Source organism: Seriola lalandi, unplaced genomic scaffold (assembly GCF_002814215.2).
Source record: "Seriola lalandi dorsalis isolate HSWRI2012SDOR001 ecotype SW California unplaced genomic scaffold, Sedor1 jcf7180002054331, whole genome shotgun sequence".
NCBI classification, from domain to species: Eukaryota; Metazoa; Chordata; class Actinopteri; order Carangiformes; family Carangidae; genus Seriola; species Seriola lalandi.
In genome coordinates, this window is record NW_019524884.1 from 201,911 (window position 1) to 228,903 (window position 26,993).

The 26,993-nt window shown below is 42.1% G+C and overlaps 2 protein-coding genes across 2 annotated transcripts in view; both read left to right on the plus strand.

The window, feature by feature from the left end:
• The window catches only part of hydin (HYDIN axonemal central pair apparatus protein), a 66,216-nt gene extending 54,125 nt beyond the window's left edge, over nt 1-12,091 (plus strand). Inside the window, exons 67-91 of the mRNA XM_087174230.1 lie at nt 288-527; nt 728-870; nt 1,343-1,570; nt 1,660-1,820; nt 2,051-2,145; nt 2,319-2,547; nt 2,736-2,936; nt 3,029-3,155; nt 3,629-3,794; nt 4,663-4,810; nt 4,956-5,163; nt 5,278-5,499; nt 5,728-5,897; nt 6,054-6,252; nt 6,486-6,638; nt 6,819-6,986; nt 7,167-7,276; nt 7,446-7,668; nt 8,314-8,523; nt 8,693-8,856; nt 9,359-9,509; nt 9,604-9,834; nt 9,925-10,149; nt 10,857-11,138; nt 11,616-12,091. Of these exons, the coding sequence (XP_087030356.1) occupies nt 288-527; nt 728-870; nt 1,343-1,570; nt 1,660-1,820; nt 2,051-2,145; nt 2,319-2,547; nt 2,736-2,936; nt 3,029-3,155; nt 3,629-3,794; nt 4,663-4,810; nt 4,956-5,163; nt 5,278-5,499; nt 5,728-5,897; nt 6,054-6,252; nt 6,486-6,638; nt 6,819-6,986; nt 7,167-7,276; nt 7,446-7,668; nt 8,314-8,523; nt 8,693-8,856; nt 9,359-9,509; nt 9,604-9,834; nt 9,925-10,149; nt 10,857-11,138; nt 11,616-11,825 (4,664 nt within the window). The 3' untranslated portion in view covers nt 11,826-12,091. The remainder of the gene's footprint in view (nt 1-287; nt 528-727; nt 871-1,342; nt 1,571-1,659; nt 1,821-2,050; nt 2,146-2,318; nt 2,548-2,735; nt 2,937-3,028; nt 3,156-3,628; nt 3,795-4,662; nt 4,811-4,955; nt 5,164-5,277; nt 5,500-5,727; nt 5,898-6,053; nt 6,253-6,485; nt 6,639-6,818; nt 6,987-7,166; nt 7,277-7,445; nt 7,669-8,313; nt 8,524-8,692; nt 8,857-9,358; nt 9,510-9,603; nt 9,835-9,924; nt 10,150-10,856; nt 11,139-11,615) is intronic.
• Nucleotides 12,092-13,081: 990 nt separating this feature from the next.
• Nucleotides 13,082-26,993, plus strand: part of necab2 (N-terminal EF-hand calcium binding protein 2) — a 116,602-nt gene continuing 102,690 nt past the window's right edge. The window contains exons 1-2 of the mRNA XM_023407230.1: nt 13,082-13,408; nt 18,065-18,089. Coding sequence (XP_023262998.1) covers nt 13,082-13,408; nt 18,065-18,089 — 352 coding nt within the window. The remainder of the gene's footprint in view (nt 13,409-18,064; nt 18,090-26,993) is intronic.

A 26,993-nucleotide genomic window follows, 5' to 3' on the forward strand; every position in this document is an offset into this window, starting at 1 on the left:
CATCAGTCTCATCTATACCCCAGCATCCACTTGTAGACACCAAGTCCTAAACAGTGGACCTTCACAGACTCATGTCAACTTTGCCATAGAGCTTCTCTAACCTTCTCTTACCAGCTGCTCTTACGCCCTAAGGTTTTGTCTTAATGATGAGAAATGAGAAATGTATTTCTGTTTTTACTGAAAAACATCTTTAGAAATTTGCCAGTGACACTGTTGTGTTGGTCTAAAAGTCGGGCATTTGATATGCTCTCCTATGCTATGCTCTTCTCGTTTTCCTTTTTCCATAGAGCATCACTTGGTGCACAGAGCCATTCTGAGGCTGGATGTAAATGAACAGGTGAAGCTTGAGGTCAGTTTTTGCTCTTACAAGCCCATGACTGTAAAGGCCAAGATGACCGTGCAGGTGGAGCACAACCAGTACAGCAATACCATTATTCAACTGAGTGGAGAGACTTACCGGGAAATCATCTCTCTTGAAAACATCAGCAGGTCATCTGAGGAGATGGACGAGGAAAATGATGAGAGTGGTAAGAGAAGAAAGGATGGCAGTAGAGTAGAGACAGAGACACAAATTATGTGGTTGGAATAGAGAGGAGGAGGGGTAAAGTAGGTATATTAATCATGAGGAGAGGCCAGTCCCTGATTGTGCAAATAGAAATGTTATATACGTAGTGATGTAGTGTTTCTTATCCTGGATTAATTGACAAGACCTATTTCTCTCTCACAGGTAATTATGAGGTGCTGAATTTTGGTGACTGCTATGTAGATTGTCCCTACAAGGAGAGTTTCACCATGACAAACCACAGCAGCAGCCAGGTGGTAAAGTTTGAGTGGCCTCCTGCGGGACCCCATATCTTCTTTTCACCACAGGTACATACTGAAGGAAGGGATGGATATGTGGTTGTGGAACAGGGGCAGGTTTAGAAATAGTTAAATAGGGGCAGACTGGGGCACGGATTCAAAGAAGGGAGGTGCATTTGGAAAATGAGTAAAAAGGATCAAATTTAAAGCCCCGGTTTTTGGCAGTAATATACTGTATATTATCAATAGTTACACTATTCATTCAACACAATAAATACATGCCAAATAAACATCTTTAAATAATCTAATATGAAATAATAAAGTATAGTAAAAAACAAGTAAAAAAAGTTGCTATTTGTAACTCTATACAGCTTACAGCCACAGTCAGATGATGGGATTATGTGCCATCCCCATGGCTATGCACCTGCTGTAGAACTCAAACAACAATATATCAATATATCAATATCTATTATAGTATCATTCTGAAACTATACCCTCTTTTTTTACATGCTGATTAAAGAGAATCTGTTTTGTGTTACAGGTGGGACACCTTCATGCTGGTTGTTCAAAGGAAGTGACCGTCACCTTTAGCTCCAATCAGCCAGTGACTCTGAACAGCCAGCCAATGAGATGTAAGGTTTGTCAGGTGGAGTTCCAGCAGCCACTAGAGCAGGTGGTCGACTGGGACGATCGACAGAGGACAGTCCAGTGGCTAAGTCCCACGAAGCAGGCTTCAGGAACACAACCACAGCAACCTGTGAAGAATAAGGTATGCATGTTGATGCTGATGTTAAAGAGATGTTGAAGAGAGTTACCAGTATAACCATTATATTTGAGCAACCATATATATGCATGCAGGTGATAAAGACAGATCCTGAGCCCTGCTGCTCTGTGGTTGAGGGCTCGCAGTGGGTGTTGGAATTGCGTATCAGCGCAGTTTGTGACTATGTGAAGTTCAGCTGCAACTCCAACACCGTCCACTTCAAAGACACCATGCTTTACCAAACCAGACTCCACCAGTAAGTCAGGCATTATATGCTGTTTTAAATATAACAATATTGACCTAGACAGTGATCACGCAAAAAGATCCTTAATTTAAACGTACAAGTCCTGAGATATTAAAGAAATATTAGAATTGACTGAAATATTGATAATAAAAATATCAGATACTGAACATCAAAATGATGGTGTGTGTGTGTGTGTGTGTGCGTGCGTGCGTGCGTGCGTGCGTGTGCGTACGTCCATGCAGACTGGAGATAGTGAATCAGGGTGGTGTCAAACTGGAATTCTCCTGGCAGGTCCTCATGGATCCAAGCAGCAACACTGTCAACAATGACCACGGAGGTATCACAGTAATATTGTATATCACAAAGTACTTGTCAACATTTGACAAGCGTGATCATACCTATTCATATTCACTCATCCATTCATTCATTCATATTTGTATGCTTTTAAAAATGGAGGATGAGACTGTGTAAATGATGAAATGTGTAAATGTGGGCATGTGTCTTTACCAGATGAGAACTCCATTTCTCGACCTGGCAGCAGGTCAGCAGGAGTGTTGGATGGAGCTCGTCCTGCCAGCGCTCTGGCCAGCGTGATGTCTCTTTTGATGCGAAATCCTGAGGTGCCACCCTTCAGTGTTGAGCCCAGCATAGGGGCCATAGAGCCTGGTTCCATGCAGAACTTTAGCGTTCGCTTTTCACCTCTGGAACTGGCCCAGTTTCAGGCCAGGCTCGTCTGCAGGTAAATACAATGTCAAGATGATACAGTAACTACTAACAAGGCATCTTAAACTTTGTTGTTAATCTGAAACAATTTACAGAATTTCAAGGACAGGATGACTGTAAGGACGTGAGTGGATGTCTTCACAAGAAAGCAATGGACACTTAGTTGTGTATTTTTTTTTTTTTTTATGTGTACATTTCTTTCAGTATCCCCAACTTGCAGGAAGGGGATCAGGCTCCCTGTATCTCAGTGTATGGCCGCAGCCTGCAGCCCCACTGCCACTTTGACCTTGAGGACTCAGACTACATCAGGGGGAACCACCGCAACCCTGAATTCAGGAACCCTCTTGACCCTAACACCAGTGTCATAGAGTTCAACGCTGTTGGTTTCTCTACGCCGTCAACAAGGTAACAGACAGAGAGAGGAAGATGGAAGCTTTTCATCTCCATCAGAGTAAGGACTAACACTTTCAGTGCATGTGTGTGTGTTTGCTCCACAGACGTTTTACTGTGGTGAACCCAACCAGTAAACCCTATTCATTCAAGTGGAAGTGTGAAGACGCAGGTGGCAGCCCATTTCACTGTCTCACCCCATGTGGCACTATCCAGCCTGGGAAGAAAGTGGAGGTAAGAATGGAGACACACAACAGTCTTAATCCCTGTAAGAGTGGAGGTATCTAATAACATTTCTCTTCCATTTTCTTACAGTATGTCAATGTCACCTTATTCACCTCGTCTCATCCTTCTTTTTTTCATAGCACATCAGTCAATCTCAGTCTCTCTCCTTATTTTAAATCTTTGGTCTTCATCTTATTACTGTTTCACTTTTTCCTATCTTCCCCTGTCCCACTTCACAACTAATCTACTCTGCATTGTTGCATCCATTTCATCCAATCCCATTTTAATTTCATCTCGTTTTATCTATTTTTATCTGATCTCAGATGAGATAATCTCTTCCAGCGATTTCTTCATCATCATCCTTGTATATTGCATGTTCTTTCTTTTTCTTAAATTGTTGCTTAAATTTGTAATCTTCTCGTCTGTGTGTGTGTATGTATGTATGTGTGTGTGTGTGTGTGTGTATGTCTGTGTGTGCGCAGATGCATTTTGAGTACATAGCTGAGCAGCTGGATGTGGTGGAGTCATTCTGGAGCTTTGTGATTGAGACTCTGTCACTGTCTCTTCCCTTCCTGTGTGTGGGAAACACCAGAGAACCACTTGTCTATCTCAACAAACCTCACCTTGACTTGGGAGAACTGCTTGTTGGTATGTTACATTCATCCACAATCCTTTATAAAGTTGCACCACATATTAAAGTTATGCACTCTCTGAGTACTTTGGTGTTCCAGTGTTCAGGGTTTTTTATTTGTTTATTTCAACAATATCTGCACAGGCTTAAGCATGACTAAAATATACTTTACTCAACTCATAGCACTTTATTAGGGTGAAGGAAATGTGTGGGTGTGGTCATTACCAGCCAATAAAAATATGAACAATGTGTGTAAAACTGGCGCTCCAACAAAAATATTTGCCCCGCTGACAAAAGCTGAAGTTTTACTAGGCATATTGAAAACCTACTGTAGATAACAATGTAAATACAAGGCTTGTGTAAATCCCATTAAAAGAAACCTTGTAAACATCTAATACTGAGAGGCATGCGGACTGCAGCTGCTGTGCCAGGCTCATTCTGCACCAGGCTCTTTGAACAGTGCAGGGAGCTGGAAAGAAGTCTAATAAATTTACTACTTGAATAACCCAGATAAATAATATAATCCACTTCATTAGAGTTAAACAAGTAGCACGAGAATTCAAACACATTTTTCAAATTTCCAATTCCATGAGGTAAGTCTGCGTGACCATAATAATAGTATAATGGATACCTATTTTTAGTGCAGTACATACATTCATGTATATGAATCAGTTATTATGAACATGCTGTAAACTGCTGTAACCATGTTAGCCCTCACTTAATAATGAGAAAACAAAATCTTAAAGCATCTTTTATGCATCAATATTAATCATTATTAAATTAAAATAAATAGCATAGGGAATATTATGAATGTAGTACAAATGTTTATGTGTGTGTGTGTGTGTGTGTGTGTGTGTGTGTGTGTGTGTGTATCTGCACGTTCAGGTCGTAAAGTGCAGCAGACAGTCGATCTGGTGAACGGAGAGGAGGAGCCTTTTTACGTCTCGGTGCTGCAGTCGTCTCTTCTCTGTGAAGACCAACAGTCCAGCCTCATTTTGCAGCCCATGAGTGGCACAGTGTCACCTAAAGACAGGTCACTGACACTTTAACATTAAAATATGAAGCCTTTCATTCCAAAATGCTGTAAAACAATTTAAAAATGTTATTTTTTGCACAGTGGCACTATGCTCCCTCTAATAAGCATATTGTAGAAAATTGTCATGAACTCTTTGGTGCAGGTTGCCATTGTCAGTATCCTTCACACCTTGCCGGGAGGGCTATGTGAGCTTCAAGTTGGTTCTGAGGGTGAAGAGGAGGTCAGAGCCACTCACACTCACCGTTAAGGCCGACTGTTTCGCCATGAGCACTTCGGTTCAAGTTGCGAATCCAGACGGGGGCCTCAGAGAGATCAACTCCGACCACGAAGACACTGTGGACTTTGGAAAGGTCAGCACACTTTCACATCACAGACACTAGTACTCTCATGCGTGATTGCAGGCTTTTACGTGTTAAATTTAAACACGACAATCACCTTTGTTCTCGTATGTACTCTATTTGTAGGTGGGGATTTCAGAGCAGTCCACCTTTAATCTTCTGGTGTCCAATCTGGCAAGATTCAGCCTGGAAGTGGATTTTGACCTAACAGGTCCCAGTGACCTGCTGAAACACTTGGAGGCAAAACCCAAAAATGCTACTATTGAGGTTGGGAAGCAGCTGCAATCATCACTCTTCTTTTGTGCCCAGAGCAATTGTAACCTCCAAGATGTCAGACTGAGTATCAAGGTGAGATGCTGAACACCTGGATAAAATGTTAGGATGGTTTTTACACAAATATCAGTGGTTCTAGAAACAAATAGTCCAAAATTTTGACATTGTAAGACCCTGACTTTGTCTTAAAACCTTAAAATCCAACAACTACATCTTTAAAAAAATATAAATATAAGATATTAAAAAGGGACAGCTTCAGTCCTGATTCTCTCCTGTATGTTCTCCCTTGTTTCATGTCAATAGGTAAAGCACGGGCCAACATTTACCTTTGCCATTAAAGGCAGGGCTGTAGCACCAAGCCTAGAATTCTCCTTCACCAAATTCAACTTTGGCAGGTGCTTCCTGTTCTGTCCTGGCATGGTGCCGCCATCCCAGACTCTCGTAATCAGCAACAAAGGCGAACGTGACATCAGGTAGTTATATGTGTGTGTCTGTCTGTTTTTTTTCTTCATGTGTTTAAGGTCACAGTGTTTACTGCATAAAGATTTGTTTTATTCTACTCAGAATGTGAGAGTTATAAACCTGCTCCAATTTGAAAACATCCTGTGCTCCACTTTTTCCTTCCTCAGTGTCCAGTGCCAGTTCAAGAACACCTCTTACCTCGAGATAGACTTCCAATCAGATGTTTTGTCCTCTGGTGCCGCTGTGGAGGTACCAGTCACCTTCTATCCCCGTGAGGCATGTCGATACCATGAAAAGCTCACCTTCATCTTAAACAGCTGCATCACGAAAGAGGTGGACATACTTGGGCAAGGCATCGAGATGAAGGTGAGAAGGATCTATCAATCTATCCCTACTTCAGTTTTTCAAAAGCCTCTGTCCTGCAGGAGCAAGGCTGCCCTCTCATTTATGGTTTTGTGTCCCATACAGGTTTCTCCATGCTTTAATTAGGTTAAATGATTGTAAGGTCAAATGTATAGGCCATTTGACTATATAATCTATTAAGATATGATGTATATGCTGTAATTTAATTTTCCTTCATCTGTTTTATTTTGTCCCAGCTGGAAGTGGAAGATCCAAGGCAGAGGAAGGTGAAACTTGGATCTCTGATGTTGGGTCAGACGGTGAAAAAACAGGTGGTCCTGGTCAACCGCAGCCCTTTGGATCTTACCTTTACCCTGCTTCTCAACACATTCACACCACTGGACCCAAAGGTAAGAGAACACACACACACACACACACACACACACACACACACACACACACACACACACACACACACACACACACACAATGATGATCAGTGCTTCACATACAGGCAACACTTACATCCTTGCTTTTCCTTCCCTTTCCTCTGCTCTCCTCTCCTCCTCTATTTTACTCTACTCCTTCAGGACCTCTCCTTCTGTCCAGCAGGGGAGCAGAAATTGAAAGCCAATGGTTCTTGTAATGTTTCGATCCAATTTTCACCTCGTCAGCATGTACGTCCCTTCAAGGCTGAGCTGCAGGCAGAGTTTGCAGGCCTGTTACACCCCCTGCTGACCATCCAAGGCTGTTGTCAGGTAGCCTGTGAACTTTTTATAAGATGATGCATGTGTTTGCCCTAAGCACTAAATTCTATTCTTAAGTAAATGTATCTGTATTGCAACTCTTTATATGGTCTGATAACAATAAATGTTAAGGTTTGTTCTTAAATCTACATGTTGGATGAATTCCTAAGTAGCTCCAATTTAAACTGTCAGGGTGTGGAGGTCCAGCTGGACCAGGACCACCTTGCTTTTGGAGCTGTAGGTCAGCGCTGCCAGGCCAGGAAGAGGATTGTCATGATGAACACTGGAGACATTGGTGCCAGGTAAGGTTAGAGACTATACGGCATATTATCCAGTGTGATACTTTTCTGTTTATTTGTCTTAAAACTTTTGTGGAAACACACAAATATTACTGTAATACAGACAAACACATCCATCTTCAGACAGATACACAATATTGTTTTATTGTGACCTTGTCTACTTTGTCACTAGGTTCCACTGGAAAACAGAGAATTTTCCTCCAGAGTTGTCCATCTCGCCGGCTAAAGGCTACATCTGCCCGGGTATGGAGGTTCCTTTTGATGTGACCTTTGCCCCCGAGGAACTGAGTAATGACAAGAGATATGAGAACCTGTCTTGCTTTGTCGAGAGCTCGTCCTCACCCGTCACCCTCACTGTGACAGGTTCCTGCATTGTAGCTTCCACTAGCAAAGAGGTTTGACTGATGCACTTTTCTTTTTGTTCAGATACACAGTGTTGAGTACTGAATTGGAAAGAAATCTACAATATTTATTTGATCATTTGAAAATGACTCATTTGGGGGTTTGTATGTGATGAACAGTAGGGGAAATAATGCATCACATTTACTGTATGTGCTCTGGATTTTCAAAAATGACGTTGATCTACAGTGTAACATGGCAGCTACAGGGCAAAACAAGGTGACCTACATATTTCCCTAATGAGAGCAGACATAATTTGCTGAGTTATTTCCTCATGGTTAGATTCTTATTACCGTCACAATTATAAAAATTAAGCAATGGTAATAAATTATGTGATATGTATGATATGTACCAAAGCATTAACAATATATTCTTTCCTTTGACTATTTGTACAAAAGAAAAGATGGAAGTTATTTCAGGGTGACAGAGGAATTACACAGCTTGTTCTTCAAAAAAAACCTTAGAGAATGAGTGATATTCTCCTGCTTTAGAATAAGTTGAAGGCGATTAATACTGTAGTTCTTTTTGATAATGGTTTCAGTGAGAATTATTACTTATAATGTAACTCTCTGCACGCCATCTATTTTATCTATTCTACCCGTTGTAACGGTTCTCTTCTGCTGTCCTATTCTTGTCTCCAGGTGATAAATTTTGTATGCCCAGTACGTGGCTCTCACACCCAGACCCTACCCGTGTCCAACCCCACAAACCAGCGTTGCAGCATCAGGCCTGTCATCGAGGGCGAGCAGTGGAACGCTGCGCCTTGTGTGACTCTTGACCCCCTCCAAAACAAGACGTATGAAATCACCTACCAACCGCTGACCATGACTGCTGATGGAAAGAAACACCTGGTAGAGGAGCACTAACATATAAACACAACCAACCAGTTATTTATTTTGTAGTTTCTTTTGTGCAAACTCAATGCAATGCAGTCTATATGAAAAAATATTTCAGATAACAAAATGAATTGACTTAATCCCAGACATTAACTTGTCATATCTCCCTTTTTTATGTTCTCAGGGATCCGTCTTTTTCTCCTTCCCTGATGGGACAGGCATGCTGTACTCCCTGCAGGGAACTGCTGATCCTCCCAAAGCAGAGGACACCATCGTACATGAGCTGCCTGCCAAGACTCAACACACACAGTTGCTCTCTGTGCACAACTGGCTCTCTAAGCAACAGCGGTAAAACACACACCACCAGTATCCTAAACCATATGCAACTCTAAATGATAACAATAATAATATGTTTTCTAAACCTGCAATAATATAATATTTATTATTCAATATATTATATTTTGTCGCCACCTGAGGCCAGAGGAAACAAGTTGTAAACACACGAGTGACATCTCTTACCAAATTAATTACTTGTTGTGGATAATAAAGTTAAATTTGACTTGATTTGATTACCTTTTAAGGTGATATGGCGAAATTGCAAAAAACATTTATCTGTGTGTTTGTTATTATGAAAATATGGATCATAGCAGCAAGTCCATTAGGTTTTTTTGTATTACGGTAAAAGTACAGTGTGTAACCCATATGAAAAGTAAGTGAGGGAAATGTCTTGCCCCTTTTAATTTAGCAAAAAATCTGCATAACAAAAAGATCACCTCAATGCAGACTGTGAATGACTTGAGGAGGAACACACAGCTGTACAGTAGAGTCATGAGTGTTTGTGTTTTCTCAGGTTCCGCGTTCTGATAGAGATACTGAAGCCCGACAAAACAGATGCTACAATGTCTCTCAAGGGTCTAGAGTATATTGATGTCCCTGCTCTGGCCAGGAGAGAGTACCAGATGTCTTTCTTTACATACAGAGAGGGGCTGTACAACACTAAGGTCTAATGACACACACACACACACACACACACACACACATTTGAGATCAGATCTGAGTCTTGTCCTCACATCAGCCTTTATCTCTTTTCCTCAGGTGACATTTCATAATGAGGTGACAGATGAGTACGTGTTCTACCTCGTTACCTTCAAGGCCACATCTCCGGGAGTCCTGTCCACCATAGAGTTGGAGACCACTGTCCGTCGGACGGCCTCGGCCGCCGTACAGGTGGAGAACCCCTTGACCACAGCTACCTGCCTCACCACTGAGTGTAAATGTACTGACATCAGTATCCCATCTCAGCACACTGTGCCAGGACGGTCCAAGGTGATTACAGAGTACATCTTCTCCCAAACTGCAGCGTGCCCAGCAAACTTTAATTGACACAATGTGTGTATGTGTGTGTCCTTTCTTTAGGGTTCTCTGAGCTTCGAGTACCAGCCTCTGCGTGCAGGCGAGTCTACAGCCCGGCTGACTCTGTGTAGTAATGTTCTGGGATACTTTCACTACAATCTGCTTCTCAGAGCTTTGCCTCCACCACCAGAGAAAACTGTCTTCTTCAACACTTCACTGGGCAGCAGCCACTCAGTTCTTGTTAAGTTCATCAACTACTCCCGCTTCAAAACCGAGTACTCATGCAAGGTAACAAAATGTCCAATGCCTATAACTGAGGAATTTAAGGTGCACATCATGTTCTTGTGATACTGTATGTATATTTACCTGCTCTTTTTTTTCATTTTCTCGTTCTTTAGCTTTTACTAATAGATACTGACACTGTACAGTGTCACTGTATATAGTAAGAACAAATAAACAAATAATTGAACATTTGAAAATGTTATTTTATTTACTGTAGAAACATTACATTACTGCAAATACCATGTCCTTGAAACATCCACTGAAACCCTGAACTTATCTAGACATGACCTGGAGGAGCTGTATGTGAAAAATGCAAATGTCTGAATCAGGTGGACTCAACATTAAACAGACTGACTCTGCCAGATCCTCAGTACAAGGTCCATATAATGTCAGATTGAGCTCATGTGTGATTAGAGCCCGTCATTGTCTGGAGAATTCACAGTGAGTAAGTGTTTATGACATTTTTGTCATTTCTCCTGGCTGCTCTACCCAGGCGCCATCCTTCGTCTAAACTGAAGCATTTACATTTGGTGAGAACTTGTCTCACACAGACGATCTCTGGTTGTGTGCTGCATGTGTGAAGGAGCAACTCCTGACAATGCCTGGACTGATTCCTGACATTGTCTGGAGTTCATATACCTACTGTAGATACTATACTGTATATTATACCCATCCTTTAAATTTATAAAACAACACAAATCTCTCCCCTCCAGACTGATTGCCCAGACTTCACTGTGGACAAAAGTGTTGCTGCTACGCCAGGCTTCCAGGCAGGATCAGAGGCCAGCGTGGAGATTTGTTTCGAGCCTTATCAACTGGGGGAGGTGAGAGGCCAGCTCAGCCTGTCCTCAGGAATCGGTGGTGAATACATCTTCCCCTTACATGGGATCTGTCTCCCTCCCAAAGCCCAGGGTCCGTTCAGCATCAGGGCTGGACGCAACGTCACGATCCCATTCAAGAACGTGTTCCTGCAGACCACTGCGTTCTCTTTTCAGGTAAAGAACCAGCAGAACTTGATTCTTAAAGTTTTTTTTTTTTTTTTTTTAAAGCGGCCCAGAGAAGTAACCAGATTGAAGAGTAGATTAAAAGTGTGTTGTTTCTGAAGGAGCATTAGTGAAACTGAGAATCAAAGTGATTAATAACATTCCAATACAATCACTGTGCTGAAAGCCCAGACATTTCTTAACTCCAAGGAAAGAATTACTTAGGCTCATTTTCTTTGAGACATTACCACTTGGTCCACTGCCAGTCAGTATGAACAAGCTGATTTAAATTTAACCTGGAACCGTTACAGAGAGTGGTGCAGTCCAGCCTTTCTACTTTCAAAAGACTGGTACTCCTGTTTATCCTGGATACAGCCACAGTCCCTTTCACATCTCCACCTTAAAAAACTGCTTAAATTTCTTTGATGTTCTTCACTTATTATTTTATCTGTAATGATCTAACCCAAGCCTTATTGACCCTCATCCTAGGTGGACAATCCCTGCTTCACTGTTAAAGGGGTGGACAGCATCCTCTCCAAAAAGACACAAAACATCCTGGTGTCATTTGAGGCCGCTGCAGGAGACACTATGGGACCCTGGTTTGGCAAGATGACCATCTCCAGCCAGCGCTCTGAGGGCCACAGAAAGCCCTGCTCATGGGTCTATTACCTGAGAGGCTTCCGCCCTGAGTCATCTTAGAGACAGATATGAACACACACACAAAATGCCAGTGTAAATGCACAAAGGCAATCATATGGACTCAAATGTGTTATTTTATTTTTTATGATGCTTCAGTTCCACGTGTTGATAAATGATTTAATCCACGCCTGAGCTACAACATTAATGCCAAAAATACAAGCGGTAATTGTCCTGTGTGTATTAATGTGGTTTTTAACAATTAGTTGTCACAAATGTGTTCATAAATATTTTAATAGTTTACTGAATAAACCTGCAGAGAAAACCTTTCCACGCCTGTCATTGCACTTTCATATCCACATGGGGGCAATCATGTCAAGTGTTTTCACCAACTCTGCTGCTCCAGTGATAAGGGAAGATACCTAATTTACCTTTTTTCTTTTTTTTCGGGGGGGGGGGGGGGGATTTTTGGCTTTTGGCCATCCTGATAACCCGAGTGTTCAAGTGTCAACTTTCCACCAGGAGTTAATTTGTCCAAACCACCCTGTGTGCTGTTAGACACCTGGCACATTGTAGCTTGAGTAGCTACTCAACTGAAAGGGCAGAGCTGGGGAGATTTACCAAAGGTTAGATCTGTCATCACACACACACACACACACACACACACACACAGAGAGAGAGAGAGAGAAACCTCTAATGAGGATGGAGTGACATCCTCTGATCTTCTCATTGGGACACAGCAAACCACATAAAGGCTGTTGTCCCACACCTACTACTTCTTTTTAAAAGAAGGAAGGGAAATATAGAATCAGATTAGATTTTAGACAAGAGAGTGAACAGAGTGGATGCGATCCCATTCCTTAAATCCCTCAGCTTGCTTTCGGACAATGAGCCTAGAGGAGTGGTGGTTGCTCTATTCCAAACAGTCCGAAGTGGTTTTGCTTCACAGCAACATAAATAGACATCAACTGACTGACCAGGAGACCCAGACCCAAGATAAGGCAAAAAACACACACAACAAACTATATTTTTACATTTCAGTATATAGAGTGTATTCACTTGAAATATAACTGCACCAAAATAAAAAAAAATGTAGTGTAATAGTACTATATGAGACAGTGAAGAACAACAAATTCACTATAAACTATAGTCCCTATAATCCCATAGTAACAATTTTCCGTTAGATAGATAATATTGTGGGTATGTAGGATGGGTGGGTATGTTTTGGGGTGGGTGCTGTGATGTAAGAGGGGAGGTGAGGGGTGGGGGCTTCTCTCTCTCCCCCATAGAGCGCAGCATGAGCGCTCCGCAGCAAAAGGATGTGTGAGCAGGCAGCGCGCTACTGTAGGGACGGAGTCCACAAACTGCTTAACAAAGAACAAGCCAAACTTCGAGCCCAAGAAACCCGCGAGCAGCCGAAACCCGTAGCCGGTCAGGACAGCGAGTCCGCGACGGCAGCGCAGTCCGGAAACAGCGGCGCCCAGCCCGGTGGAATCGACGGGCTCGTCCGCTGGATCGTCACCAAAATGAGCGACAACAAGAACATCTCCAGCCGGGAGTACGCCTCCAGCAAGGAGGAGGTGGCCGTGGCACAGGAGCAGTTCTTCGCCCCGGAACCGCGGAGAGGCATCTCCGTTATTTTGGATGTGAGTATGGAGAGCCGCTTGACAGTGGTCAGCCTGACAGGTTGGGGGTGTGAGGGGGCGCGGGATGAAGACATCCAGCGAGCAGTGCGTACGGACCGGTGCAGTGCGCACTTACGCACAGAGACGATCTTACAGTGTATCGCTACGACTTGTAGCTCGCGCGTAGCGGAGCAGGCAGCAGCTTTGCCTGGTTAATTGACACTTAAACAGGATACGTGTCAGTCGGGGATCAAACCTGTGATCTCTCTGTGACTTTAACGGTCTTTCTTCTTATTGCCCCGAGCAAAAATTACATGTCGCATCTTCAATACTGATTTCTGAAGCTTGGCATTATTTGTAAACTTTTTTACGATCTGTATAAAACCCCTCATAAACTCAGGTCAGTGCAGCGAGCTTTACTTTTACTGAAGATTTGATTGTGAGTCCAAAGAAAGTGTGACGCGCACCAACGCACCTTCCCTTCTCAGTATCTACACTGACAGTAAAAGCAGAATCAGTAAGTCAATGCTTACACCAGGTTTATCACAACACCTAAATTATTAATGAAAATGTGTCTCTACCATTTTGTATTGATCCCCGTGTTACAGTAATAGCTGATTATTTCCTGCCCCAACGTCATATTTTATTTCACGCAGAGGCAGCGGATAAATCTGGACAAATATCCAGCTTTCCTGTGTTGGAAGTGGCAATTACGCAGCGCAATGTCGATTTAGGTCAGCTCATCAATACTATTAGGGTATTTTTCATCACTGCCCCACTAAAGCTGCTCAACTGTTGTCGTTATTTTAATGCTTTAATTGGGAAGAAAACAAAAGAGAAAAGTAGTTCAGCTTATATAAACCTAGACCCCGACCCAAATAGACTGATAGAGAAGGGGGTCCATGGAAAACTAATTATGATCAAGACCAGAGGGCCAATATATCCTAGTAGCCCAGTAAACTAATTCTGTTTGTGTGTGAGTGTGCAGAGGGGTTGATGGGGTGCAGCCAGATCTGCTGCTGATACTCTCTCCTTGAACAAGAGGCTGTCCTCACTGGCAGGTGCAGTACACTGGGGTTTCACAAGCTTTGAACTGGACCCAAAATTGTTTTTTGACCTGTTTCTGATGTGTGACACGGGAACAGCAGGTCTGTTTCATTACACCTCAGCCTCGGGTAAAGACTGTATTTCTGATGTTTGGGTTATAAAGCAGGATTGTATTTTGAAGATTTTGGTTTTCAGGACATGTGTATATATGTGTGTGTGTGTATATGTTTATCTCTTTTTGTAATAAGCCTCCACTCATTTCTCATTGAAGTGTGTTTTCTTTACAGTTTACCTTATGCCCTGTGCATGTCTGGTCTGTGCATGACCATCTGCTCTGCTCACACTGAGTGCTCGATGAGCGGTCCAAGCCGCGCCTTCTGACATCAGCAGCAAACTCATTCTGGCATTTTCTCTCCCGCTCACTTTCTGAATTGACTTGAACTTTGAAATGTTAATCTTTTTTGCCATTTTCCAATATTATTGACCCGAGCATTATTATCATGGTGAGGAAGTCCACAGCAAAGGGCTTCAAGTGATTGCTGCGTTGTGTGTGTGTGTGTGTGTGTGTGTGTGTGTGTGTCTGTGTGTGTGTGTGTGTGTGTGCGTGTGTGCGTGGTGTGTGTGTGTGTGTGTGTGTGTGTGTGTGCGCCTGCAGGCAGCGTTCTCCTCAGTATCCCCTCTGCTTGCTTGTTTCTCCTCCTTTGCTGTTTTCATCTTCTCCTTCATCTTAACCCTGATGCTCCTTTTTTTATGCTCTAAACTCTTTTCATCGTTTGTCCCCTCTACTCCTCGTCTCTCTCCTGTCCTCCTTTCCTCCTCATCCTTCTCATCTTCTTCCTCTCCTCTGTCCTCAGTCAGAAAACATCCATTCTTAATAAGGTTAGGAGGCAACATTCTCCCTCCCGCTGTCCCGTTTCTATTTTCTTCCAACTTCTCTGTTTCTCTCATTTGCTGTCTCTCATTTTCTTCTCACTCTGTTTCATTTACAAGTACGTACACACACACACACACACACACACACACACACACACACACACACGCACGCACACATACACCGCCTCCTCACCGCGACACTTTCCCTCCTCTCCAAGCCTGTCTTTCTCCAGCAGCTTCAGAGCTGTTTTCTGTGGAGTTGAGTGCGCCCCAGGGTGCAGCCGGAAAGCAGAACAATACAGAACAGCTTGTCGTTTGGAAACGTCGCTCGTCTCAGCTGTTAATGATTTTCACTTTGGTCTGTTCAGTTGGCTGCAGTCGCTCCCTGAATGCTCCACTTATTTATAGTTTTACAAGCTGAACAGTTGTAGAGTAAATGATCTCTACATTAGTTTACGTGTATTTGTTGTTCAGAAACCGTGAAGAAGTATTTTGTTAAACTTTCATCCTGATGAGTTTGAGGTGGACAGCAGTCATGTTGTTAAGGTCCATCTAAGTTCAAATTAGGACTGCAACTTATAATTATATATTAACCTGAAGACTATTGCCTCAATTAATTAAGTAATTAAGTAATTAAAAGTTCTGTCAAAAAAACAATTTTTCCCAGAATGACTTGTTGAAATAGTTTGTTGTATCCAACCAAAGTCCCAGTTCCCAAAGATGTTGGATTTCCTGTCATATGTGAGAAAAAAAAACATAAAATCTTCACATTTCAGCACCAGGAAATAAAAACGTTTGTTATTTCTGCTTGAATAATGATAATGAATCAGTTTTCAAAATAGTTGCACATTCACTTCCTGTTGATCGATTAATTGATTAATTGTTTCAGTTCTGCTTGAAATATTGAATGTAAGAGTTATAAAAGCTGAATTTTTTTAGGTTTGCTTCTTTCTTTTGACATTTCCATTTACTGTTAATAAGGAAAGTCAGTGTAAAATCTTCAGAGGTTTTTGTTTTTCTGACAGTTGCATATTTTTTTCAGGTGTAAAATCTTGTAAACTTTCTCCGTGCTATTCTCATGTGTGATGGAGGGAAACCCGTGAACTTCACAGACTTTTGCAGAATGGGGCTCAGTTAAAATGATACTCCACCCCAAATCTATCCTTTCATCCCCTGTAGGTGTCAGTTTGTCAGTTTGGTCCTTCACAAAGAACAGGTACAGCTACAGATGACGGAGTAAAGAGAGGAAGAAAGTAACCAGACCTCCGAAGAACGGTTTCAAAACACATTCCTCCTGCACAATCCACTTCACCTCCATCCACCTGTGTGCTCCAGTGATCGTAGTTTCCAAACAATATGGCTAAATACACTGCTTATGTTGCTCACAGTTAACACCATCAATGCATGAAATTAATTAATCAATATACTCTCACTCTCTCTCTCACACACACACACACACACACACAATGTTCTGTAACTCTGCGCATCTCCCTCTCGTCTGTCTTTCTGTCAGCCTGTCTCTCCATTTCATCTTTTGCATCCCCCTCACTGTGTGTATCCGTATGTCTTCCACCGTGTCATTGTGCTGTTTTCTGGCAGTCGTTGTCAGGAGGAACAGTTCACACGACGCTCTGAAACACTGATGAAAGAACCAGACCTGCCACTTTCAATTCCACAGGGAAAGAAGCTTTCACTGAAGCTATAAATTAGCTTGCAGCATATTGTGTATGTATGTATGTGTGTGTGTGTGTGTGTGTGTGTGTGTCTACATACAGACAGGTGGCAAATTAAGGGAAAAACCAACTTTCAGTGTCTTAGTAAGGTGTTGGTCCACCACGTGTCACCAGGACAGCTCCTCTGAAGTCTCTGAACTCTAAGCTGGGGGGGGGGGGCTTTTCCTTTCATTTGTAACAGGTCTGTACAAGCAGGGTGTGCGCACATACACAGCACTTTTCACACACCTTTCAGTCCTGTGGCTCCTAACAAGTGTCATCACACAACACATCTGTTTGAGGCACACTATGTTTCCAAGTGTGTGTGTGTGTGTGTGTGTGTGTGTGTGTGTGACTTTGTCTCAGTGTGGACGTTTTTATTAGCATGTCTTCACCTTCTGGGTTGTGTTTTTACTGAATCGTTCTGTTCTACTCAAAAAGCAGCGCAGTGTGTGTGTTTAACCACCTGTCTCCTCGGGGGGAAACTTCCTCATTAAAGTAACAAATGATCGCAGCCTCAGTCTGGAGATGCGGCATGCTGATCGCTGATTGTTAGCGATGTGCCTGCCAAAAAACTTTTTATTTCTTTTGTTAAATTTCCTCGACAACTACTCAACCAAAACTGAGGACAGTGTCACACTTTCAGAAAAGACGTAAGAACAGAACGTGGACGTACTGCACTGAAACAGCTGCATCTAAAGAAAATGGTTCAAATTTTAGATGGGTGTTAATGGATAGTAAATTGAGTTTGTGGCTGACAACATAACATGACAATCAACAATCAAACCTTTATCCTGCTGACACTAAATGAACAATATCCAAATTACAATTTCTGTCATGTGATTATAAATGATGCCTTTAAATGAGCTATTTGTAAGTTTTGCTATTGCTACATAGCTAACATTAGCATTCCTTTACTCACTAAGAACTGTCTGCAGTGTTGGAAAGCAACGCCAACATTAAGTCTCTATCACGTCATTGCTTCTGCTACTCGCTGCTGAAACCTTCGCGTGCACTGACTGACTGTCTCGTTTTGTGTTCACAGATATTCAGAAGAGCCGACAAAGATGGTGAGTGAATTCATTGACTATCCTCACTTCTCTCTGCAGACGTGGAAATGCCTTAAAATGTTCACATAGTGTACGAGATGAAAATGATACATTACAGAATTACACATGATGTAACATGATTGTAAACTGATGTATGTTGATATACGGTTTCAGGGGAAACATAGACACATGATACGCAGTACGCATGGAGTCGATTAACAGATCTCTATTAAGAAAATGCATTTTTGAACATTTTTCTCATGAGGTTTTGTACTTTAATGAAGAAAAAAGGCAAATGTGTTTCTGGACTGTCTGTCTCTGTGTCTGTTGGATGGAGATCCAGATGCAAATTACAATTTTTAAACACTTATTGGTGACATACTACTCACACACAGGTATAACTAACAACATTAATAATGGCTGCATTCCAATCAGGTGTATTTCAGGTATTGTGCGTACTTGCTCACTGGTATAACTTGCTGATGCACCTAAATGGGGTCACACCTTCGCTTATTTCAACAATGACAAGTCAAAACTTACATCGTAAGCAAGACTCAGTGAAATAATAACTTCAGAGGCTTGTTTAGCTTTGGCGGAGATATGTTGTTTGAATGTTTTCTAGTTCAGTGCTGCTTTCATACAGTTTGCATCTTCAGTTTTGCCTCCAGGGGCAAAGATTTACAAGAAGTAAATCTAACAAACGACCTTTTTGGGAGCCATTCTGGCCTCCTCGGATCGGTTTTTCAGACAGATGATTGTTTTTAGACACAGATGTGAGATGTGTTGTCTCTGGAGCCGTTTGTGTAGCAGGAAACTACCGAGCGATGAGCCCTGTCTGTCTGTCTGTCTGTCTGTCTGTCTGTCTGTCTGTCTGTCTGTGTGTCTGTCTGTCTGTCTGTCTGGCTGTCTGGCTGTCTCTCTGTCTGTCTGTCTGCTGCTGCTGCAGTGTGCTGTATTTTTAGCATGTTGGGACATTAAAGTGTTTTCAAAGGGGAAAGTTTATATTACTGTGTAGCTGTGCCAGTGAGCAGTTTGTTTATACCCTCTGGCATCCCATGCACTGCTACTTTCTCTTTCTCTTCATCTTCTCCTCATCTCTATCTCCCCTTTACATCTCTTCCTGCTCTATCCATCTTCCCTCTTTCTCATCCTCTCCCTCTTCGCCCCTTTTATCCTATCACTGTGTCGTTGAAAAAAATAATTTGGCTAATGAGGAAACAGCCTAAAAAGCTTAGCTTTCATAGCAGCCAGATGGCCATTTGCTTTTCTAGTGTGTGTGTGTGTGTGTGTGTGTGTATGTGTGTGTGCGTGTGCATGTGCATGTGGGTGTGGACAGGTTTCTCTGCTACCCAGGCTTATTACTCCTTTGCCTTTACTCCAGCTGTAAAGAAGATATCTGTTCACTTTAATGTGTGTGTGTATGTGTATGTGTGTGTGTGTGTGTGTGTGTGTGTGTGTAGATACACACTGTGTAAAATATATTCATCAGCTGAAGCTGTGGACCAGCGGACACAGACAGTCTTTACAGATGATTCAACTGTTGACATCACTGCGGTAGATGACATTCTTATCTTGCCCGCTGTTATTCTGAGAGATGATTTGTGCCTTTACAACAGCCTGTGGCAGCATTTTAAATGCTCCCCTGCCTAATTACCAACTGCTCAGATACATGATGTCAGTTAAAAACATAACAAAATTTACATTTTCATTTATTTCAGGCTAATATTATCCTGAGCAAAGACCAGTTGTGTCAGCGATAAAGCAGCTCTTTCTCCATCACATACGAGCTGCAGGATTGTGTGACTTCATGATAACAGTCTCACACAGCAGCAAACTGTCTCTAAAGAGCCAGATATGAGTGTGCTTGGGTGAGGGGCTACATAGGAAGAGAAGAGAGACTGGGAGTCAGTGAGAAAAAAAAAAAGAGGGAAGAAGGGGAAACGATGGTTATTATGGAGAAATGTAGTTATTTGATGTATGGAGCGCAGGCTGGAAAGAGGGAACCAGTGAGCACAAGCTGAAGAAGAGCTATTTTTATCCTCCTCTCTCGTGGGAGAAGACCGGGGAACTGTTTTAATGAGTGAGAGAGAGAGAGAAGGGCATCTAACAGGGAGAGGAGAGAATTGTTAAAAAGAAAAGAAGGTGCAGGGAGGGAGAGATTGACGGAGGGAACGGCAGGAGGTGGCAGAGTCTAAATGGGAGAGGAGCAGAGAGAGAGAGAGAGAGAAAGAGAGAGAGAAAGAAGAGCAGAGTGCGGAGAGGAAGAGGAGCGAGGGAATAAGAGAGAGTATTGTATATCTGACAGCGGGGCAGTAATTAAGGTTTAATTGGCCGAGTTCTGTCTTTACATTCATAGCACAGATTTCAGTTCACTTCCTGCCCCCGAGCTGCTGAAACAGCGAACCAGGGAATATGTGTGTGTGTGTGTGTGTGCATTAGTGTATGTGGATTATGCATCCACCTCTACTGCAAATACAAGTAGCATGCACTGGTGAGCATTTCTTGTATGTGTTAGTGTATAATATGAGCATGAATGTATCAGCATGCCTGAGCTTCTTTGCATGTTTACACGCGTGTGTGTGTGTGTGTGTGTGTTTTTGTGATTATCATGGCTGACTCAAAGACATTGTTATGTGGCTGCTGGAATGTTTCAGCAGCCAATAATTCTCTGAAATAGTTGCATCATTTGACAGCACTTAGTTTACTCTTTGCACTCGCAGCAGCACCTTTAATATGCCACAGTCCATTGAGCTGCTACAGTTTGAAACTTAATCTTCACAAGTAAAATGGAAATGTTATGAAATAACAACTCAGGGGAACCGTTTTAATTGCATATTTTCTGCAACTGCTGAGTGAACTCATTCAGTTTCACTTCTAAAAATGAACTCAAACTGCATTCGATCCTGAATCCTCCTGTTACCTGTTAAAGGAACTATTTGTAAGGTTTGCTATTGCTACAAAACCAACATTAAGACGAGTTGTGTGCAGCGGTGGAAAACAACTCCGGGGTGTCTATCACGTCTTTTCTTCTACTGAAGTTAGCACGCTAACCAGCTAGCTCCGGACTGTTTTGTTACTTTCTGATATTGACTCACTGTAGCCTCCAGTCGGCCCTGAAGACGTAGCACTGCTCAGACTGCGTCTCATAACCTCTTGTATTATAAAAACAACGATGGCTGAAGCTCGTCTTGCGACAATCACCACCACCCACTACCAGCAAGAAACCACGATCGGCAGCAGAGACAACTTACAAACAGCAAATAGCCCCTTTAAATGATGAGAAGATAAATGTCAAAATCTTTTATGCTTATAATTTAAGATGTTTAGCTACTAAAAGAGTTTCTAACATCTTTCCCTTAAATACACTGTTGATCCGTACGTTTAAATACAGAACGATCAATAACATCAATATCGGCCTTTTTCTGAGTTACTGATAATATCAACAAATGTCTGACAGTGAGCCAACAGTCACACGCGTCACGCCGTTATTCGCTAAATCCATTTCACTTAAACTTTCGTTTTGTTGTTATTTATACGCCGCTTCAGCCCAGTGTAAAAGCTTTTCTGCAATATTTCAGCTTTTTGGATGGAAGTCAACATTAATGCACAGTCTGTGCTTTCCCCTTATTTATGACAAGTGGCTTCTGGTCTCTTATCTTCAAATGTATATAATACACTTAAAAGTTCCTACAATGTAAGGAAGAAATAATCAGCCTCCAGGCATGTTCACTATTTTTCTAATGACAATTGACAAGCGAAAATGATAAATTATAGTTGTGAGTCACCTGAAAGTGTTGATGCATAATGACACTGTCCAAACTCTGAAGTGATTGTTCACTGTAACCACTGAATCTTTGTGAGATGAGGAGTAGTGAGTGAGGCTTCGACACACAGGAGAGGTCTAACGAGGCAATGTAAGTGAAAACACCTGTCTGGACCTTTACCTGAGCCTCTGCGCACCTGATCTAATTAAGGGGAAAAAAACATTGTCTTGGACACTTAGGGCAGAGAGACTGTTACACAGCCAGGGACACACGGAGGAGTTTTTGGATCTGTGTTTCTCCTCAGTTAGCAGGTAGGTTGTTGTTTTTTCTTCCATTCTTGCTTCTTGGCTCGTGGCTCATCAGCCATCTGCTAATTATCGTCGCAGTCTTCGACATGAAGACAGAAAGCAGACGGAGTTTAGGGGAGGCTTGTTGATCCACGCTGTCAAGAGCAGACAGAATTACAACATTACAGCTAAAAGCAAATAGGAGGGTGCAGATTCTTCTATCCAGTGTGGGCAAACAGAGCTTGTGAGCAATTGAGCAGGAAATGTAAATGTTGTGAGAACGAGAATCGGTTTTCTTTTCTTTTCTCTCCTCAGTCTCATCTGAGAAACCTGGTGCTGACACATTATATTTACGTCCATAAAAACATGGATTCCTTCCTGGTGATTTTGTGTAATTACAGACTTTTGAACAGTCTCACCTTTCTGCCACATAATTCAGAAAGACAGCTTTTCTGTTCCCCACTCTAATCAGACCTTTGAATTGTTTTTGTCTAAATCATATCTCACCTCAATATTCAGTTTTAACAGGAATGATGTCAAATAGCAAAAAAGAACAAGAAGAGCTAGCATCTCACGATGGTATTTATTTTAAGGATACCTCAGTAATATGTTACAGGTAGAATGTTATATTGATTTCTCTGTCTAATTAATCAGATTTATGGCAGCCATAATAAGCCTCTGTTATTCCGACTGCAAACGAGTCTTTCCTAGATTTTTCTTGAATATTGACTTTACTTTTTGTGGCAGTTAGTCATCATTAACTGATTGCTGTGCACCCTGGATTCATCATTATGTAATCTCACTCCCTCAGGGGATATATACATAATTTATGGTCGGTGCTGATTTACTGGCTTTCTCGCAAGATTTGGCAACTTTCAAGATTTGTTTTCAAAAAAGAGCGTCGTGACAAACTCGACTTTTTGGGCAGAATATATACGATCCCTTGAAGGGAGTCATTAATACGAAACACAAATATGAATATGTAGTACACTGTGTACACAGAATACCCACTGGCACGGTGCATGAATCACGACAGCGTAGTCCCAACTCAGACACTGCCGTTGTGCACTCACCAGAGTCGCAACATGTGACCACGATTGTTGCTCGCCCGCTGGCCTCTTTGCTCGCTCTGTCATGCTACATGGAAACGAAGCGGCACATCGGCGCCGTCGATGTGTCCTCCTTCCTCAGTCCATGTTTGCACAAGTTTAAAAAACACGTCGGTGGTCCCTCCCCTTCTGCCACGTAGCCAAGATGTCGAGCGTTGAGTGTTTTAGGTGCACCATCCGGGTACTTACCGTGTATGTTGCCATACCTGTCAATGTGAATGCACTCACCACTCTTCTAGCGCCACATAGTTTGCAAAGTTTGCAAAGTTTGCACCAAATGGGATCAAGTTTCAAAGTTTAATTCCTCAGTGTTGAGCTTTACTAACCAGCTCCTTTCCCAGGTTCCCATCCTTTTTCTTCCTGGTTGTCATACACAGATAATGCAGATATTTGCACATGGATAATGTCCTTAATCATGAGGCTAGCTGTAGTTGCTCAGAGATCTGTGCCACAAGAGTCTTTACAGGACGACAGAGATGAATGAGATAGACAGTAGTAAGGAGGCAAATGTCAGCTAGACTGGAGGGAAATTAACGATAAGTAATGATCAAACAGACTGAAATGGAATGAAGAAAGAGAGAGAGCCGCTTGAAACAAGAGAAATAAAAGATGCCGTTAAACTGAAAACTAAGACTGAAGAGCATAAGAGAGTGAAAGTCAGTGTCAAAGGAACGGTAATATGAATAAATGAGGTTGAGGACAAAGATTTGGATGAAGAGAGAGCTCACTTCATAGATGTCAACAGAAAGAATGAGACCGAGAGAAAAGCCTGACATATATCAGTGGAGAAAGACAAACTGACAAGCGGCAGACATGAGGGAGAGACGAGTTGGTGCAGACAGTATGATGAGGCCGTACTGGAACATTTAGTTCATGGTTTATTCAACAGGAGCCGGTTGAATCATGATGCACAGGTCTTATAAAGAGACATCTCCGTTAACTGTCTGTTTCCCAAACCTGTGGTTTTTAAGTTTTTAAGGTAGACATCTCAGCACAAGGTTTTTATATTATAGTATCATAGTAAGTTGAAGTTCGACTTCGCTTCAACTTTCCGTAGCTAGGAGGTGGCTATCTTAGCTTAGCGTAACAGACTAGCTTGGCTCAGTTAACTCCCCATAAAACTACAATTTGGTGTCTCTACATTTCTGGTTGAGATACAACATGTTAATTAGTTACAGGTGTTGGAAGATGTATTTTAAAACTTTGGACAGAGCCACACCAGCTGTTTTCCCGTGGCTTCTCATCTTTATTCTCGGCTACACTAATCTACTCCTCTAGCTCCATAGTTTACGCAGAAACATCAGAGTGGTATCGATTTTTCTCATCTTTCATCATCTATAAATTCTTAAGCATATTTCTCAAAATGTCAAGTAACCTCTTCTGACTCCTGTTCCCCAAAATTGAGCCTTTGACATTTTGATTAAAAAAAATCTTATTTTCTCTTTGGAGAAGTGTTAGATGGGAAGACCACCCTCTTATCTGTAGCTAGTTGCCTCAGCATGGAAATTTAATACAGAAGGAAGCCACAAGCCTGACTCTCTGCAAAGACAACCAAGTGCACCGTAAACCAATGAAATATAACACTTTTTGTTACCTTTGGACAGAGCAAGACTAGCTGTTTCCCCCATTTCCCATATTTATCTTAGCATAGCTAGCTGCTAGTTGTAGCCTTGTACATGACGTAGTATAGATATTCTCATGTAACTCGCTGCCAGAAAACAAATCAGCATACTTTCAAAATGTCAACAGTATTGCTTTAAAGTTAAAAATTTCATCACATTGATATAATTTTCTATTAATTAGCAAACAGTCCTCCATCAAAACAAGCAGCCAATCTGCAGCCAATCTGTCTCAGTCTCTGCGGCTGGAGACTGAGTCTGAGTCTCCAGCCAGCAGATACGCTGTCATGTCAGGATGGGTGTATGTTTTCAGACAGACGGACTTCGTATCAACCAGCTGGTTCCCCAGTTTGTGTTCTGTTAGTGTAAACCAGTTCATCTGCCACTCAGCCCTCACATGTTAAACCACAACTAAATATGCAAATCGGCCATCAGCGGGAAACCACGCAGTCGGCTACACAGTGACTGAAACCAGGGTAGAAACATGACTCACACTAACCCTGATACTGTAGATGTGAAAGTGCAATACGTAAGCCGAGCTGTGGGAGGAACTCACTTTGATTTGTGGCAGCGAACTGAACTGAGTTTGCTTTTATGACACTAGTTTGAACAGTAGGAGATTCTTTCATAATTATTAAATTTTGTTGCTTTTTAGAGAATCCAATGAGTTTTTAAACTGTTTATTTGACTCTAAAACTACAAGTTCCCTTAACCCATAAACTCTTTATCCTCCAGTTACTTTCAAAATTACCAAATTTAGAGATACATGACGTCACTTCAAGTGCAAATTGTCATCAAGTGATCTTCAGAGCAAAATCACTGACTGTCTGACTTCCTTAAGGGCTGCAGACACAGTATGATTTCCTGCTTGCTTTACTGCCACACACACCTGACCAATCCTGCAGAATATTTAAGGTCAAATCATCATGTCTTATGTCTTATCTTATGCATGCACACTAAGGCTCCAACTGGTGACATTAGCGCGAAGGATTTGACTGTGAACAGCAAAAACATTCAGCTCGTCCGCTGGTAGACGCTGCAGCTCGTCAGCCAGCCAGTCAGTCAGAATGGTGTCATGTGTATCTAATTACCTGCAGTCTTTAATCACTGACACTGTTGCTAACAAGCCCCAGAGTGCCGCACGCTGAGGGAGACAGACGGGAGAAGAGAGAGGGAAAGTTTTGTCTGAAAAATACAGAGGAAAGTGTTTGTAATGAAAGATTTCTGGTGCAGAAAACGATGAGGAAATAACTCACAATTCTCCGTATGTGTTGGAAAAACCAATAGTTTGTTTTCCTTAAATTAAAATAACAACTGAAAGGTGTAAATTGCAGTCATGTACAAATATCTTGTTATCACAGTCAGCTTTTGCTTTGCCCACACTGAGCCAGCTAAATTTGAAAATGTGTGTGAAAATTACATGTCAGAAAAACACAGCTAAATCTCTTCCTATTCTTCACACCAGTGACATTATGTTTTCAGGTTGTCCACCTGTCCCTTTCTTTAAATTCAAAAGAATTGATGAGATTAGGTCAAAGGTCATAGGCAACATTTATATATGCGCCTCGTCCTCCTATTTACTCTCCCTCTCTCTTATGGATAAAACGAGTTAAAGCATATTAATGAGTGATCGTTAGAGATGCTGGTGGATGTTGTTACCTTCAGACAGAGCCAGGCTAGCTGTTTCACCCGTTTCCCCAGTCGTTATGCTAAGCTATGCTAATCATCTCCCCCGGCTGTAGCTTCACATTTATCGTACAAACATGCGAGTCTTTTCATCTCACAAACTCATCCATTGAATCTGCAGTGACTTTTATTCATTTGCTGTTTCTACAAAATGAGACGTTTATAGCTACAAAATAAGCATTACACACGGTGCAACACGGCTACTGTAGTTTCCAGTAACAAACGGAGCCCTGCAGCAGGAGGTCTGAATGAGTTAACGCTGTGGTGCAGGAGCGTGATGTGATGTGAAGGAAACAGCGGAGTGAAAAGTAAAAACGATTCTGCGCAGGTTTCTTTGGTGGCCTGCAGAAGAAAGAGCGTGGAGGGAGGAGACCAAAGGGGATTGAAGTCTCTTTGTTCACCGTCTTGGTCGTCTGGATTTGGATCAAAGGCTGAGAGTTAAGACGCCCTTTGAAGATGT